Source organism: Gracilinanus agilis, chromosome 1 (genome assembly GCF_016433145.1).
Source record: "Gracilinanus agilis isolate LMUSP501 chromosome 1, AgileGrace, whole genome shotgun sequence".
Classification (NCBI taxonomy): domain Eukaryota; kingdom Metazoa; phylum Chordata; class Mammalia; order Didelphimorphia; family Didelphidae; genus Gracilinanus; species Gracilinanus agilis.
In genome coordinates, this window is record NC_058130.1 from 712,070,619 (window position 1) to 712,086,219 (window position 15,601).

At 45.4% G+C, this 15,601-nt stretch overlaps 2 protein-coding genes across 2 annotated transcripts in view; one reads left to right on the top strand and one right to left on the bottom strand.

Moving 5' to 3' along the window:
* Positions 1–3,104, top strand: part of ADGRE5 (adhesion G protein-coupled receptor E5) — a 29,059-nt gene extending 25,955 nt beyond the window's left edge. The window contains exons 14-20 of the mRNA XM_044670481.1: positions 94–288; positions 475–701; positions 949–1,015; positions 1,151–1,242; positions 1,353–1,521; positions 2,300–2,386; positions 2,486–3,104. Of these exons, the coding sequence (XP_044526416.1) occupies positions 94–288; positions 475–701; positions 949–1,015; positions 1,151–1,242; positions 1,353–1,521; positions 2,300–2,386; positions 2,486–2,518 (870 nt within the window). The 3' untranslated portion in view covers positions 2,519–3,104. The remainder of the gene's footprint in view (positions 1–93; positions 289–474; positions 702–948; positions 1,016–1,150; positions 1,243–1,352; positions 1,522–2,299; positions 2,387–2,485) is intronic.
* A 118-nt stretch (positions 3,105–3,222) lies between these two features.
* DDX39A (DExD-box helicase 39A) overlaps positions 3,223–15,601 on the bottom strand; it is a 22,547-nt gene continuing 10,168 nt past the window's right edge. Inside the window, exons 2-11 of the mRNA XM_044670505.1 lie at positions 12,846–13,054; positions 11,846–11,973; positions 9,018–9,110; positions 8,167–8,350; positions 6,438–6,556; positions 5,487–5,618; positions 5,244–5,353; positions 4,066–4,210; positions 3,598–3,745; positions 3,223–3,386 (exon numbers count right to left, since the gene is read on the bottom strand). Coding sequence (XP_044526440.1) covers positions 3,370–3,386; positions 3,598–3,745; positions 4,066–4,210; positions 5,244–5,353; positions 5,487–5,618; positions 6,438–6,556; positions 8,167–8,350; positions 9,018–9,110; positions 11,846–11,973; positions 12,846–13,053 — 1,284 coding nt within the window. The 5' untranslated portion in view covers position 13,054 and the 3' untranslated portion in view covers positions 3,223–3,369. The remainder of the gene's footprint in view (positions 3,387–3,597; positions 3,746–4,065; positions 4,211–5,243; positions 5,354–5,486; positions 5,619–6,437; positions 6,557–8,166; positions 8,351–9,017; positions 9,111–11,845; positions 11,974–12,845; positions 13,055–15,601) is intronic.

Below are 15,601 nucleotides of genomic sequence, written 5' to 3' on the forward strand. Positions count from 1 at the left end.
CGTGAATGGGGAGGGGGAGGAATTTGTGCTGAAGAGCTTCCTGGGCCCCTGGCTGGGTCCTGGAGCGCTTCCTGAGCCTTCGCTTGGCCCCAGGACTGGAGGTTGTCGCTGATCACTCAAGTCGGGCTTGGGGTGTCCCTGGTCTGCCTGCTCCTGTGCATCATCACCTTCCTACTGTGCCGGCCCATCCAAGGCTCCCGCACCACCATCCACCTGCACCTGTGCCTCTGTCTCTTCGTCGGTTCCACCGTCTTCCTGGTTGGCACCGCCAACCCGAACCAAGGCCAGGTAGGCACCCCCTCTAGGGCTTCTGGGCTCTCGGAGGGGCAGGGGGCGAGAACCTGGGAAAGGGCAGAAGAGCGCCCTCCCCGCGCCTGGCTTTGGTCCCGGGCTCTGCGGCCACCCCGGAGCGCCGCGGGGAGGGGGCGGAGGCCTGGGCTGACCGGCGTGCCGCGCGGCTCTCCCCTGGCGCAGGTGGGGCTACGCTGCCGCCTCGTGGCCGGTCTGCTGCACTACTGCTTCCTGGCCGCGTTCTGCTGGATGTGCCTCGAGGGCCTGGAGCTCTACTTCCTCGTGGTGCGCGTGTTCCCGGGGCCGGGCCTCCGCACGCGCTGGCTCTGCCTGCTGGGCTACGGGACGCCCGCCCTCATCGTGGCCATCTCAGCCGCAGTCAACAGCCAGGGCTACGGCCGCCCCCGATAGTGAGTGCCCGTTGGCTTTCCCCTCCCCGCGCTTCTTCTTTCCTCCTCTCAGTGAAGGCTCCCCTTGTCCGTCTCCTTCTCCATGGATGGGGGAGGGGACGCGTGGGGCCCTGTCTGGTGGAGCCCATCCCCCCTCACTCAGATGGGTGTGAGGGCTCGCCCAGTGCCTCTCTCCAATAACAGGGGTGGGGGGTGGTGAAGGGGACAGGCCGGTGACCCGCCGTAACCCCTCCTCTCCTCCCTGTAGCTGTTGGCTTAGCCTGGAAAAGGGCTTCATCTGGAGCTTCCTGGGTCCCATTACACTCATCATCGCAGTAAGTGGCCCTCAAACCCCTTTTCCCCAGTTTATGGCCCATATCTGAGAATCTGGAGCACCCCACGTGCACCAACCCCTCCAATCCCAGATTCAGCCAATAAGACAGCCCCACGTGTGCCTTCTGTGTCCCCAGTTCAATGCCTTCATCTTTGTGATCACGGTCTGGAAACTCACCCAGAAGTTCTCCGAGATCCACCCCGACATGAAAAAGTTAAAGAAAGCTAGGTAAAGGCGTATGTGGAGGGCACACTGGGGGGATGAAGGAACCCTGAGGGCCCAAGGGGAAGCAGGCCTGAGCCTTGCTCACCAGTCTCCTCTTGCTTCCTGCCCAACAGGATGCTGACCTTCACAGCCATTGCCCAGCTCTGTATCCTGGGCTGTACCTGGATTTTTGGTCTCTTCCTGTTCGGCCCTCATAGTAGGGTCCTAGCCTACATTTTCACCATCCTCAACTGTTTCCAGGGCTGCTTCCTCTTTCTGCTGCATTGTCTTCTCAACAAGAAGGTCAGGACAGGTCCCAAGCTTGGGACCAGCCACAGGAGGGGGGGAGCCCTAGAAAGCCCCAGGCTAGTAGAAAGAATACCCCTTTGGAATCAGTCAGTTAAGCATTTATTAAGGCACCTACCATTACTTCTAGTAGAAGATAGGAGCTGGGGATGAGGAGGGAGAGCATTAGAGGCCTGGGGGCAAGGGGAGGCAGCTCATGAAAATGCTGGAATTGGAGGAAATGAAGCTACAGAAAAGAGGCCAATATTACTGGAATCAGAGTAAGGTATAAGGAAACTAAAGGTAGGGAATGGGGCAGGGCTTTTGAATGGCTGGCAGAGGGTTTTTTATTTGATCCCAGAGGTAATAGGAAACCACTGGAGTTTTTTTAATGGGAAGGTGAGTCAGATTCCAGCTTTATGATTAATTTGGCAGTGAAGGATGGACTGGAATGGGAAATCTTATGGTAGGCAGACCAGATAAAAGGTTATTGCAACTGTCAAGGCATGAGGTGACAAATTCATGTACCAGGATGATGGCAGTGCCAGGAGAGAAAGGGGGTCTGACAAGAAATGTGAAATTAAGAGGACTCGGCAATAGATTGGTTGGCGGGGTGATCTGCCTAGGTTGCAAGCCTAGGTATTTGGGAGGATGGGGAGTCCAGGGTTCAGATCTGACTAAAAGGGATTATAGAACCTGTCTTAAATTACAATTGAGGCTAAGAGACCAAAGCCTGGGATCCTCAGGCTCCAAAGCCAAGAGTCTCTGCTAAGATTCATTATCAATTCCCCTACAGGTCCGAGAGGAGTACCGGCGCTGGGCCTGCATTGTCACTAAGAGCAAATACAATGAGTTTTCCACCTCTACAACTAGTCAGAGTCGGGTAAGGGCAGAAGGAGAGAGCTCAGGGGGGAGAGTAAGCTGTAAGATGGGGTGGGAAGCCCTGAGGAGGACAAGACTGATGATGCTTTCTCCCTCTCAGGCCCTCAGACCTTCGCTGGAGTCTGGGATGTGAAAGGTGCCTGATGGGCCCTGTGAGGACACTGCAGCTTTTGCACATGCCAAAGAATGATTCTTCCAACTATTCTATAACCCCTCTTCCCCACTACTCCTAGGGAGTCTATCTTCCCTTCAAAGTGGGCCATATTCCCCTCGTATAGCCTAAACATCCAGGGGATGAAGAGCCAGCTTACAAGAAAACCAAAAAGGTAGCTCCTGCTTTTCTGAAGGAGGGCAGAGAAATTGTCCTGGCATAAAAATATGCAACCCATGATTTCTTCCCCACTGGAACCAACTCTCTGGACTTATGTTCCCTCCTTCAGCTTTGGCACCAAGGGCCAGGACCACAGAAGAGGTGAAACAGGACCCAATTTCCCCTTTCTCCTATTATTAGGAAGCTGTGTGAAGATAGTGACCGAGGCAAACGGTACAAAGGGGCTTGGCCCCATCCCTACCCAGTGAAGGAGGGCACAGGCAATTCTGCTGCCCAGGGGCCAGGGAAACCAAATCAAGCATGGTGTGGACTTTTTTATTTGTTTATATTTATCTTTTTTTTAAGCTTTCTAAGGCGGATATTTCAAATTAAACAGATTGATATAATATAAGTTACTGCCTCCTCTTTGTTCTCAATAGGCCCACAAAGATGATTACAAACCCTTGTGTGCTTCTGTCCTCTCCCCTAAAAAGATTTTTTCCCCTAAAAAGGAAAAGAGGTGAAACTTTTGTAATAAAAGTTTATTCTTACACAAATCTACAGCTTTAAAACACAGTAAAAATACTTGTGATACCCGTTGTCACTTAGAAAACATTTTAAAAGCAGCAAACGGAGGCAGGGGTAGCCCTGATGGTCCCGTCTGTGGCTCTTGGTTATCGACTTTTTTCAACTGCAGGACAATAGAGAAAATAAATGTTAATGTCACAACTTCCATGTGTTCTTCCAAGAGCTCCCAGCCTAGCACTATCTCTTTATACTACTTTTTCCCTCAGTTTCATTGAGTTGTTTGGGAAAGCCTGGTCACGGCCTAATCCTAAGCATGAACCAATCACCCAGGCTTCCTCCTCCCAGGCAGGCCTAAGCCCTCGGCAAACACTTACTATATGTGGAGATGTCAATTTCCTCAGGCAGTTCTGCCACATTCACTTCAAACCGGTCCTGGACGTCATTAAGGATCTTGGCATCTCCCTCATCAGAGACAAAGGTGATGGCCAAACCCTTGGTTCCAAATCGGCCAGCCCTGGCAACCTACAGTACCCAGAAGATAACGACATCAGAGTTAGAAGAGATCTTGAGCATTTACAATGGACCCTCAACCCCTCTAGCAGAGATGTTTAAATCTGGCCTATACATTCAGGATTTACATGGGGCAGGTGTCTGACCTCAGGTTTCTTACCTGCACAATGACAAGATTGGGTGAGCTATTCCATTTCCAACAGTACCACAATGGATCTCCTATTTCCTATTTGGGTTTCTCCCATTCCCTCAGCCTTAGGGGCAAACATTGGCCACCCTGCTTTAGGAGTACAGTGAACAAAGTCGCCTCAAAACCAAGCACAAGCTCTTACCCGGTGCAGGTAAGTATCAGAGTCCTCAGGCATGTCGTAATTGAAGACTATGTTGACCCGCTCAATATCCATTCCTCGACCAAACAGATTGGTGGCCACTAGGATCCGTCGCTGGAAATCTTTGAACTGTTGGTACCGTGACAGTCTAGAAATTGGTAATGACAGAGAGAGCTGAGTCAATTTCATGGCTAAAGAGATCCAGTAGTGACAAAGAGACATCTAATTTGTTGAATTACTGAGATAAGCAGGGTTAGTCTTCCCTAGCCTACCTCTAACCCCCAGAGCACCCTCTCTCTCCAAAAACATACCCTTATCTAGCATCCCTCAATGACTAGGAAACTGAATGAGTGAAAAAAGGAAATTTGTGACCTTCAACCTGGAGACCTAAATTTAAATCCCAGTTCTACTACCTACTAGCTAGCTAGTGAGCGAGCGAGCGTGTGTGTGTGTGTGTGTGTGTGTGTGTGTGTGTGTGTGTGTGTGTGTGTGTGTGTGTGTGTGTGTGTGTGTGCGTGGAACCATTTTTATCTCAAGGAAATTAAAGCAGAGTCAGGAATAGTCAGATTTTTTTCTCCTCTATCTCATATTTACTTATCTTTTGTTCTAGTATAAGCTCAACAAGGGCAGGGACTTAAAAAAAATTTTATTATAAAAGACATTTTATTTTACCAATTACATGTAATAACAAATTTCCACATAATTTTTTCAAAGTTATCTGATCCAAATTGTTTCCCTCCTTTCCTTCCCTCCCCCTTCCTAGAGCTGGCAAGCAATTCAATCTGGGTTAGGGTTATACATGTGTTATCATGCAAAATATATTTCCATATTGTTCATTCTTGTAATAGAATAATCACAAAGCCAAAACCCCAAAATAAACTAAAATGAAAAATCATATGCTTTCATCTGCATCCTGATTCCAATAGTTCTTTCTCTGGAGGTGGAGAGCATCCTTTGTCATAAGTCCCTCATATTTATTCTTGTATTGATCAGAGCAGCTAAGTCTATCACAGCTGATCATTGTATAATATTGCTGTTACTGTGTATATATGTTCTCCTGGTTCTGCTTATTTCACTCTGAGTCAGTTGATGTCTTTCCAAGAAGCTTACATTCTAAGGAAAATCAAAACACTACTGAACTGTGAGATATTATGACTATTCCTTTTGTAAAGGGAACTTACCTTTCCTCCTGGGCCATGCCTCTATGGATGGCAATGGCTGGGAAATTCTGTTCCACAAGGAGCTGAGCCAAAGCTACACAACGCTGCACTGACTTCACAAAGATCACAACCTGAGGAGACACAGACCTCATCCACGTCACACTCCTGGCCCAGCCCATCTCAGAATGCTGGGGAGGGCAGATACCTTCCCTCCCACAACCTGAGGGCTCCTACCCCCAGCTCAACTTGGCAAGGAGGCATCACCTGGTTAAACTCTAGCACATCCAAGAGATCAAAGAGTTTTCTGTTTTTCTCGCTGTCCTTAAGCTTCACGTAGTATTGTTGGAGCCCATGCAGTGTCAATTTTGTCTCATCATCCACAAAAACTTCCATTGGCTGTAGGGAAGAAGGACGAGGATTCTGAACCTTCCGCCCCAGGCTCCCACTCATGAGAACGGAGCAGGACAGCGTTGTGACGGAAAGCCCAGCGGTTCTGTTCTGCTTTGTATCCCATTCTGCAGGGGTCAAGTTTGAATAGTCTCTACCTAGCAAAGATAGGGATGCACAGGGCAGAGGTATGGAGTCTTTGTCAGGAGAGGGAAGACAGAAGAAGAAAAGAAATTGAGATGGGGGGAAGGCTGTACCTGCCAAGCCAGCCCTACTCCTGAAGGCACAGGTCCCCCTTGGCAGAGAGGTAGTCCCTAATCCTGAAGGGATGCATTGTCCCAGCCATGGGAAACTGGCATCAGCTCTGATCTTTGGCACAGCAAGTCAGGCACTGAACAACCTTTAGAGGCAGCCTGGTCCCCTCCCTGTACCCTCTCACCCAGGGAGGGGAGAAGAGCAGGGCTCACCTGTTCAGTGTTAAGAACTCAGAGTCACAGAATCATTATGGAAATCATTTAGTCCAACCCCATCATTTTACAGATGAGCCAGAGGGGTTGTGACTTGTTCATGGTCACACAGCGAGTTAATGCCAGGTTTAGAACCCAGATCTGACTCAGTCCACTGCTCTGTCTCCACTACACCACGTTGCCTCTTGCCTCTCTGTCCGTCGGGGGAGGGCAGGCAGCTAAGCCACTCCTGGCTGCTCCACAGCACAGTCCAGCCTATGGCAGGCCCTGCTCCCAGGTGAGGGGTGAAAAACAGCCGGGGATAGGAGGGGGATTTCTCCTCTGGTGAGCTGGGCTGGGGGCATGTTCTCTTCGAACTCACATCCTGCATGAACTTCCTGCAGACAGGCCTTATCTCCTTACTCAGGGTGGCACTGAACATCATGCACTGCTTCTCATGGGGTGTCAAGCGGAAGATTTCTTGCACATCCCGGCGCATGTCTGGAGGGAAGGGGGACAAGGAAAGAGAAGAAAGAGGGCATTAGGTTGCTGTTGGCCAAGGTCTCCCCACATAAACCAAAAACCACACTCACCCACACTCTGGTCCCCGCCCCAACCCCAGCAAACACAAGATGTGGGCTGAGAGGGCATGTGACCTAGGAGGGGAAAAATTCCTGAGGACTAAGCCCCAAGCCTGCTTTTTTTTTTTTTTTTTTTGTGGGGGTGGGAATGGGGGGGCTGTGAGGTGACAGCAAGGAATGGTAGGGAAGAGATGGGTGCAAGAAGGAGCAGTACTTTGACTTACACACGCTGTCAGTGGGGAACCCAGCTGCGCCCGTGTACCTCGTGTCACGGCCTCGGGGTAGGGCAGCCTGAGGTAGAGACAGCTGCTGGGATTCTAGCTGTAGTTGGCACTTTAGACACACTTAAGACACATACCTAATCTTTCACTGTCCCTCTTGACTTGGGGCCAAATTATGGCAGCTAGCAATTGCTGAGCTTTGCCTTGCCAAGAGCCTGGCTGGGGATGTATTCAGAGCCAGTAACTTAGGAAATTTGAAGATCTCCTGGTTTACCCCTTTGCTCCCACTGCTTTCACTGGTTCAAAGGACATGAGAAGAAAACAGTTTAAAAGAAGTACAGGTTTCTCCCCAGGTCAAAGGATCGTAGGATTTATAAGTAGAAGGAACTCTTGAGGGTCACTAGTCCAATGCCCTCATTTTACAGATGAAATTTAGGTAGAGCAATTCAATAACTTGTTCAAAGTCACCCAGCTAATAAAGGAGAGCAGGTTTTGAACCTCCATACCAGCTGATTCCAAATTGAGTATGAAACTGGGACCCTAAAACTCTGAATGTGTCTTGAGTCCTGGATAAAAAGTCCTCAACCAGATGGGAATTAATACTCTGGCCTCAAACACCTCCCCAGAGGGCACAATTAGGAATAATAGGAAGAAGCTACACTTGGGCAACTTTAGGTTTGATATTAGAAGAACTTTCCTAACAATATAACTGTCCAGATGTGAAATGGGTTACCTTAGGAGACAGTGGAGTCCTCCATACTAGAGGTCTCCAAGCAAAGGTTAGATGACTTTGATGATATGCTAGAGATTTCTCATCCAGTATGAGCTGAAACAGATGGTCTCCAAATTCCCCTTTAAGATTTTTTTTTATTTGGGAGTTGACAGGTAGGAAAGAGGCTGTTCTTTGGGAAATGAGGACCTTGAACTCTTTCCAAGTACACTATGGCCTCCATCTACCCTTCCTACTCCCTAAGGCAGAGCTCAGTCTCAGTCTAACACAGCCAAATGGCTGGAAGCACAGTGACTTAGGAGAGAATCAGGCTCATCTCCATGACTCCGAGGGGAAATGCCTGGAAACTGAATAGGACAGACCACTAAGAAAAGCATGGAGGGGAACCCTAAATGTTTCCCTAAACGACAGGGAAAAGCAGAGGTGCTAGGAGAGTATCAGATATAATTCCCATTGCTCTAGTCCCATCTGCCTGACCAAGAACAGACATAGCACAGAGCACTCCCTTGGTCCTTTTCAGATCCTGGGATGCCATGCTGCAGGGGACAGGGTCAACAGAAACAGGAAATAGAGACTCACCAAGCTGCTCCAGCATCTTGTCACACTCATCCAGTACAAAGTGCTTCACGTTTTTCAGATTGAGGCTCTTGTTGCGTACTAAGGCCAGAATCCGGCCAGGTGTCCCCACCACTACATGGGGACAATTTTTCTTCAGAACATCTTCATCCTTCTTGATCGAAAGACCACCAAAGAACACAGAAACCTGCGATATATACACAGTAGGTTAGGAATAGGAAGATCAGTCACTAACAGATAATATCATTGCATCATATAAGCATGCACACCCCAAAACTCCTAAAGCAAACACCTAAAACAAAGCAGTCTTCATCTCTCCCCAAATAGCTAGGCTGCTTTGTGGTTGAGGGCTTGAGTTTGCCTCTTGCCTAGACAGGCATTTGCCACTAAAAACCAAAAGATCAACCCTTACAAGAGGTTATCTTCACCTGTTCAAGAAGAGGTGTCATGGCCCAGTAGATTAGCCTCAGGCCTGAAGCCCTGTCTAAGCCTCTACTGGCCCATTAACTGATACACATTTAAAAGAAACAACAGGGTTGGGATTCCAACTCTGGGTCTCTGGAGACAGTGCATAATTCATTAGGCTTTTAAGGATAAATGATGGCAAACCTCAAAGGCAGTATAGTGGCCAAGTTTTGTAAAGTTGACCAAGCAACAAAGCTGAAGGCTCCAGGGACTAAGGGGCACCCAAAGACTCTAGAATGCAAAGGGAATTCCTTCCTGCCAACTAAACAGAGGTTCCTAAATAATTAAAACTTAAAAGTCACTCTGGTAGTAGTGGTGGTTGTAGTAGAAGCAGTACTAGTGGTAGTAGCATTAATCCTCTCAGCACCCAGAACAGATAGAAGACTTACCTTGACATTGGGCATGTACTTGGAAAATCGCTCATATTCCTTACTGATCTGGAAGGCCAATTCCCGCGTGTGGCACATGACAAGGACTGTTACCTGCAGAGACAAAGGATTCTTACTCCAATATCACCAATGCCATTCTCCAAAGAGCAGGTAGAGGAAGACAGCGGGATAGTAGACATTAAATAAATGCCTGTCTTGACAATCCTGACACTGTCATACATTTTGCTATTTCTGGTATTCAGTACACAAAAGACCATCAACAAAAGGACTCCAGAACAGTACTTTCTGTTTTGTTTACAGGCTGAATGTCTTGAAGAAACTTTTTGAAAGGAAAATAAGTTAAGATATAGGCATATATAGATATATAATCTACTATTAAGATTAAATGTACTGTCCAACATTTGGAATTAGGCTATATGTATAGCTGCAGAAGGCCTAAAATTCTTCTAATTATTCTGATCAAATAAGCATAAAACAAAAAGATCTAGCCAAATCAACAAATCATATTAAGTTCCTATGTACTGGCAATGAGGCTATAGGGATAAAAAACAAGAGTGCCTACCCTCATGGAGCTTACATTTTGCTAAGGTCATCCATGTCCAAAAATATGGAGACACTATCATTTGAGGGAATAGGGGGAAAAGTAACACCTTAGTGTGTTGAAGGAAAAACACTTTCTGAGACATGAAGAAAGAGTGATGTGCAGCTTGTGCAGTGGCTCAGAGACAGGAGTTAGAAGATGAAGTGAGAAGGACTCACTCCAGTCTGTCTGGACAGGTCACTGACACTCAGAATTAAAAGAGATCTCAAAGAGAGACAATCAACTACCAGGGTTTATTAAGCTCATACCACACATGCAGACCCAGGGGTTGCAAAGACAAAAAAATAAAAACCACTGCCCTCTAATGGGGAGAAAGTCTACATATAAATATAGACTGAATGAATCCATGGGTTTTAATTAAGAAGGAGGGCACAAGAGCTCAGGAAAGGCACGAGTGATGAAAGAAAATACAGAGCTTCTAAGAAGTAGAGATCAAAAAGGTTCAACTGTGGCAAGTAGAATAGGCAAGGTTACTAAAGAAGAACCTCCTCATAGCAAACAAAGCAAGGGACTCTCCAGCTTTTTTGAAAAAAAGGTTTCTTGTGAGATATACCTTACTTGCCACCTCCTAGAGTTGCATGCAGGTGACCCAAATCAATGGAGCAACCACCATGAACACTTATGTTTCCTGGCTACAGCCCATGACCAAAAGAGATTAAAGAAGCATATGTTCAGAAAAGAAGATGCGCACTCTTGATTAGAGAAACACAAATTAAAATAATTCTGAGGTACTACCTCACACCTATCAGATTGGCCAATGACAGTAAAGTAAAGAAGTTGGAGGGGATGTGGCAAAATGTGGACCCTAATGCATTGTTGGTAGAGTTGTGATCAAAATACCAATACTAAGGGGCAGCTGGGTAGCTCAGTGGATTGAGAGCCAGGCCTAGATACGGGAGGTCCTAGGTTCAAATCCGGCCTCAGACACTTCCCAGCTGTGTGACCCTGGGCAAGTCACTTGACCCCCATTGCCTACCCTTACCACTCTTCCACCTATAAGTCAATACACAGAAGTTAAGGGTTTAAAATTAAAAAGAAAAAAAGAAAAAAAAAATACCAATACTAGGTCTGTATCCCAAAAAGACCAAAAAAAGGGGAAAGGACCTACTTGTAGAAAAATATTTATAGCAGTCTTTATGTTGTGGCAAAGAATTGGAAATTGAATAGATACCTATCAATTGGGGAATGGCTGAACAAATTATGGTATATGATGATGATGAAATACTATTGGGCTGTAAGAAATTAAGAACAGGATGGCTTCAGAAAGAGCTGGAAAGACCTATATGGACCGCTGAAGAGAGTAATAGAATCAGGAGAACATTGTATATGTAATATCAATATTATGGAATGAACAACTGTAAAATGTTTAGCTAATTTCAACAATGCAATGATCCATGAGAATTCTGAAGGACTTATAACAAAGAATGCTATCCAGCTCCAGAGAAAGAACTGTTGGAATCAGAATGCAGATCAAAGCATATGATTTTTCACTTTAGTTTATTTGGGTTTTTATTCTGGGGTTTTGGTTTCATATGAGTATTCTCTTACAAAAATGAACAATATGGAAATATTTGGCATGATAGCACATGTATAACCCTGATCAAATTGCTTACTATCTCCAGGAAAGGGGAGATAGGAGTTAGGTAGTTCAGTGGATTGAGAGTCAGGCCTAGAGATGGGAGGTCCTGGGTTCAAATTTGACCACAGACATTTCCTGGCTGTGTGACCCTGGGCAAGTCACTTAACCCCCATTGCCTAGCTCTTACCACTCTTCTGCCTTAGAACCAATGTTCTAAGATGGAAATGTAAAAGAAATACAGAACCTCTAGCACACTGGCAGGGTTCTCTTAGGAAGAACACATGGAAGAACACTGGCAGGAATTACAGAAAAGTCTGCAACCTTCACTGCTGGAATGTGTTCTTATACTAATCCATCTAAGTATACAGGGTGTATGTTAAAAAATGGCATAGTATAACCTAGCTCCTTGAGAGCAATAGTTATATCTTCTCATTTCTTCTTAGCAGGGCCCAACAAGACTCAGGACAAAATCTCAACATTTATTTAATCTGAATTAAAATCAATTTCCCAAGTTCCTAAAGAACATCTTATTTCCAGGAAAAAATAATGGCAGCAAAAGGGGAAAAGTTCTCTCCACTTCTGCTGTGGTTTCTAACTTACTGTAAAGGACAGACAGACAAGACAAAACAAGACAAGACACACCCATACCTGTCCATCCACAGGCTCTATCTGCTGCAGTGTAGCCAACACAAAGACCGCTGTCTTGCCCATTCCAGACTTGGCCTGGCAAAGGACATCCATTCCCAAGATGGCTTGAGGAATACACTCATGCTGGACTGAGAGAAACATAGTATTCAGAGCTCTAAGCATAAAAATATGCTGTGAAGATTATCAGGCTTAGAATCAAGAGCCCTGACTTCTAATCCCATTTCAGCAATGGGCTCATTATATCACTTTAGGCAAATAATTTAAGCAATCTAGGCTACTTATATAAACAGAATATATAAAACTATAAAAAATGATCATGCCTAACCTGCCTACCACAGAGGGATGGTGTGAGAATCAAATAGGAATATGGAAATGAAAATGCTAGGCAAATATAAGGAATTATTGTCAAGTGGAAAAAACTAGTGGCTTTCCTTATAAGTTCTAGTAAATTGAACTGGTCCAAACAAGGTACCAGGAAAAAAGCACTTGATCAGAAAGGACTTAAATGGTGCCCATCAGTTTCCTGTCAGGTAAAGGAGTTGAAAGGAGGAAGACAGAAAATAACCAAGCACATCTGGTGCCTAAGCAGACATTACCAGTAATGGGGGGAAGAGGTGTGTGTTTAATATCTTTATCCAAGGAACCAAACTGAATGACTGCTGTTCTAGAGCAAACTTAATCAAATCAGATACTATAGGAAGCTAACTTAAGTGTTATAAATGTTAACCATTATTTTATTTTAAAACCCTTATCTTCTGTCTCAGAATCAATACTAAGCATTGGTTCCAAGGCAGAAGAGTGGCAAGGGCTGGGCAATGGGGGGATTAAGAGACACATAACTAGAAAGTACCTAGGCCAGATTTGAAACCACAACCTTCCATTTCTTGGTCTGGCTCTCTATCTACTGAGTCAGCTAGCTGCCCCTATTGTTATTATAAATGTTAGATATTTCCATGCATAGCTGAGACTATGAAAGCAGAAGAGGGAAGAAAGCACCTACCTTCAGATGGATGCTCAAAGCCACAGTCCACAATAGCCCTCAGGAGCTCAGGTTTCAGAAGAAAATCTCTGAAGCCAGAGCTATGAATGGAGACATAAGAACCCTTGACATCCTTCTTAGCAGGAGTAGGTGTGCTCTCTGTCAGAGGTTGAGGCTCCTCATCTTCTTCATAGTCAAGCAATTCATTTTCTACATCTTGTTCAGCCATTCTGACCAAGGAAAAGAAAGATATAGCATAAGAGTAAAGCCATACCACAGAAGGAAAGAGGCAAAGGGAAGGTAAGATAGTATCTGCTTCTCTAATGGTCACTTACAGAGAGAGGTTCAACCAAGTGATAAACACAAAAAGACAAAGAAACAGATCCTTCTCAATATTTGGACACATGAAAAATCCAAAAGTCTATTCTTAGAAATTCGAACTCCTCAAATCAGAGATGGGAGCCAGGATCATGACGCTTGCCCTCATCATAGCCATTTCTGCATGGCAAATTCTGGCAATTAACAAGTATGTTAATATTTGTGATCAATACTTGTCTGTACTGGGCAGGTGGGAAAGTGTTGGGATGGAGATAAAAGTACTCAAATGAGAGTCTGTTCTGGAAAACTCACCACCTTGTCTGACAAAACTACATGTCATAAAGTACAAAAATAAGAGTCCAGATCTAGAGATGGGCAGATGGCTGCTAGAGACCCAATTTAAAACTGCTCTTTCTCCCTCTATTTGAGGCTCATAATACACCACCCTTAGTTAGAATGCTTTGATTAAAAGGCCTCCTGCCAAACTGTAGATCTGTACCAGTAAAAAGATGATGTTAATACCTACTTCTTTTATCACCTAAGCTTCTTAATTAGGTTAACACAGCTTGAAAATAAGAATCCAATTAAAAAGAAGTACTTATTTTAATCCATGTTAAAAATGTATTTATGACAAAGCCTTGTAGTCGAAAAATATTTTAAACCAAATATCCTCTGCCACAGATCTTGGGAACTTCAAATACACACAAAGAGGGAAAGACAAAGGCAGGAACTCAGGAAGTGCCTTCTTTCCTCAAGTACTCAGAGGTACTTTTTTGCTGGATTAAAACATAACAAAACCCTCTTAGCAATACTGTCCCACTCACAATACCAAAAAAAAAAAAAAAAGCGCCACTCTTTATCTATAAAATAAAATTTCAAAAATGTTCTTTCAAGTCTTGAAGATATAACATTTATTACCTTGCGGTTTCTTTCTCTTGAAATTCAGTCTTAAATTACTTAAAAGTTTGCATGCCTCAGCTACAGATACCTGGCTCCTATCTTTAATTAAGTTCACAACTGGAACTAGCTGCACAGGTAAAGAATTAATAATTTATGAGTCCCTAATGGGTTTATAACTTAAACTAGCAATTACAACCTTAAACAAAAATTGGGAAGATTCAAAAAAGTCACTGATCACACAGGCTTTCTCATTTTCTTCTGACCCTATGTTAGCCTATTTAGCTGACCCATAGAGGCCTTGGAATTCATGGACAGACCAAGCATTTTAAAAAAATTTTTTAACTTTTAATGTCACATTCTTTCCCTCTCTCCAATTCTTCCGCATCCCTAAGAATTCTTTAAAAAATTTCTCATGTCCATTTATAAAAACCTCTGCACAAGGTTTACTAGGCTGAGCCTACTTCCAGAAATAATTGTTAAAATCCATCTTTTCAAGTGAACTTGGCACTACCTTGAAAAGATTTCCTTTAAACTGTCATCCATCAAAATCTCTCCTACAGCAGTGTGGAAGCAACAGTCTCTAAATCCATGCCAGCAGGGCAAAAAATTAAGTAAGATACTTATTAGGGTCTAAAACATAAGGAATTGCCCAAATTCAATGAGGCTTATTTGTGGTCAGGATAGTCTAATATAGATTTTTTTTTCAGTAGGAAGAATTCGCGGAGATCTTAAACTCAGCAGTAGTAAGATCACCTATATTCACGAAATCCTATATGCCTAAACTAATTAATTAGACATAAAGACCTGGAGTCGGGCATTTTGTCCAAGTTCTAGAACAGTGGTCTGCATGCAGGGTAGTGAAAGGGGTCACAAATAGCTCAAACATGAGGGGAGCTCCCCAAGTATAAGCATGAGGGGCACAAATACAGAGGATCTCTCTATCAGACTACAAACATGAGCAGCTCCCCATAAAGTATAAACGTGAGAAGGGCACAAACATAGGTGGTTCTCCATTAGAGTAAAAATATGGAGACTTCCTATTAAGCACAAACGTGGAGGAGGTCCCCATCAAAGCACAAACATGGGGAAGGGATCCCCGGCGTGGAGAAGTGCGGGAGACCGACTTCTGACAAACTTCAGACTAAAACTTGCCAAGTCTTCTCCTACGTCCCGCTCCCCCCCCCCCCCCCCCGCCCCTTAGACCTCAGGGTGGGGATGGCAGCTTCGTGGGCTGCTCTAGAGACTTTTAAAGTAGACTAGCAAGCGAAGGGAACCCCCGCGGCAGGCCTCTACAACACCTCTACAGCTCGCTCTCCCGCCCCGCCCCGAGCGGCCCGCGCGCCTCCCCTGGCCCAGCGCCCCAACGGTCGAGCGGCCCAGGAGGCGCGCGCGCCCCCAGCCCGGGCCGCGGCCCTGCCCTCGCCCCCGCCCGCGGCGGCGCGCGCAGAGATTCTCTCTCCTCACAAGTGCCCGCCATCTCAGCCTCACCTCGTGCTCGCCGCCCTAGCTTCAGCTCCGCACCCCCACCTCTACCCCTCTCTGCAGCGCATCCGCGGCCT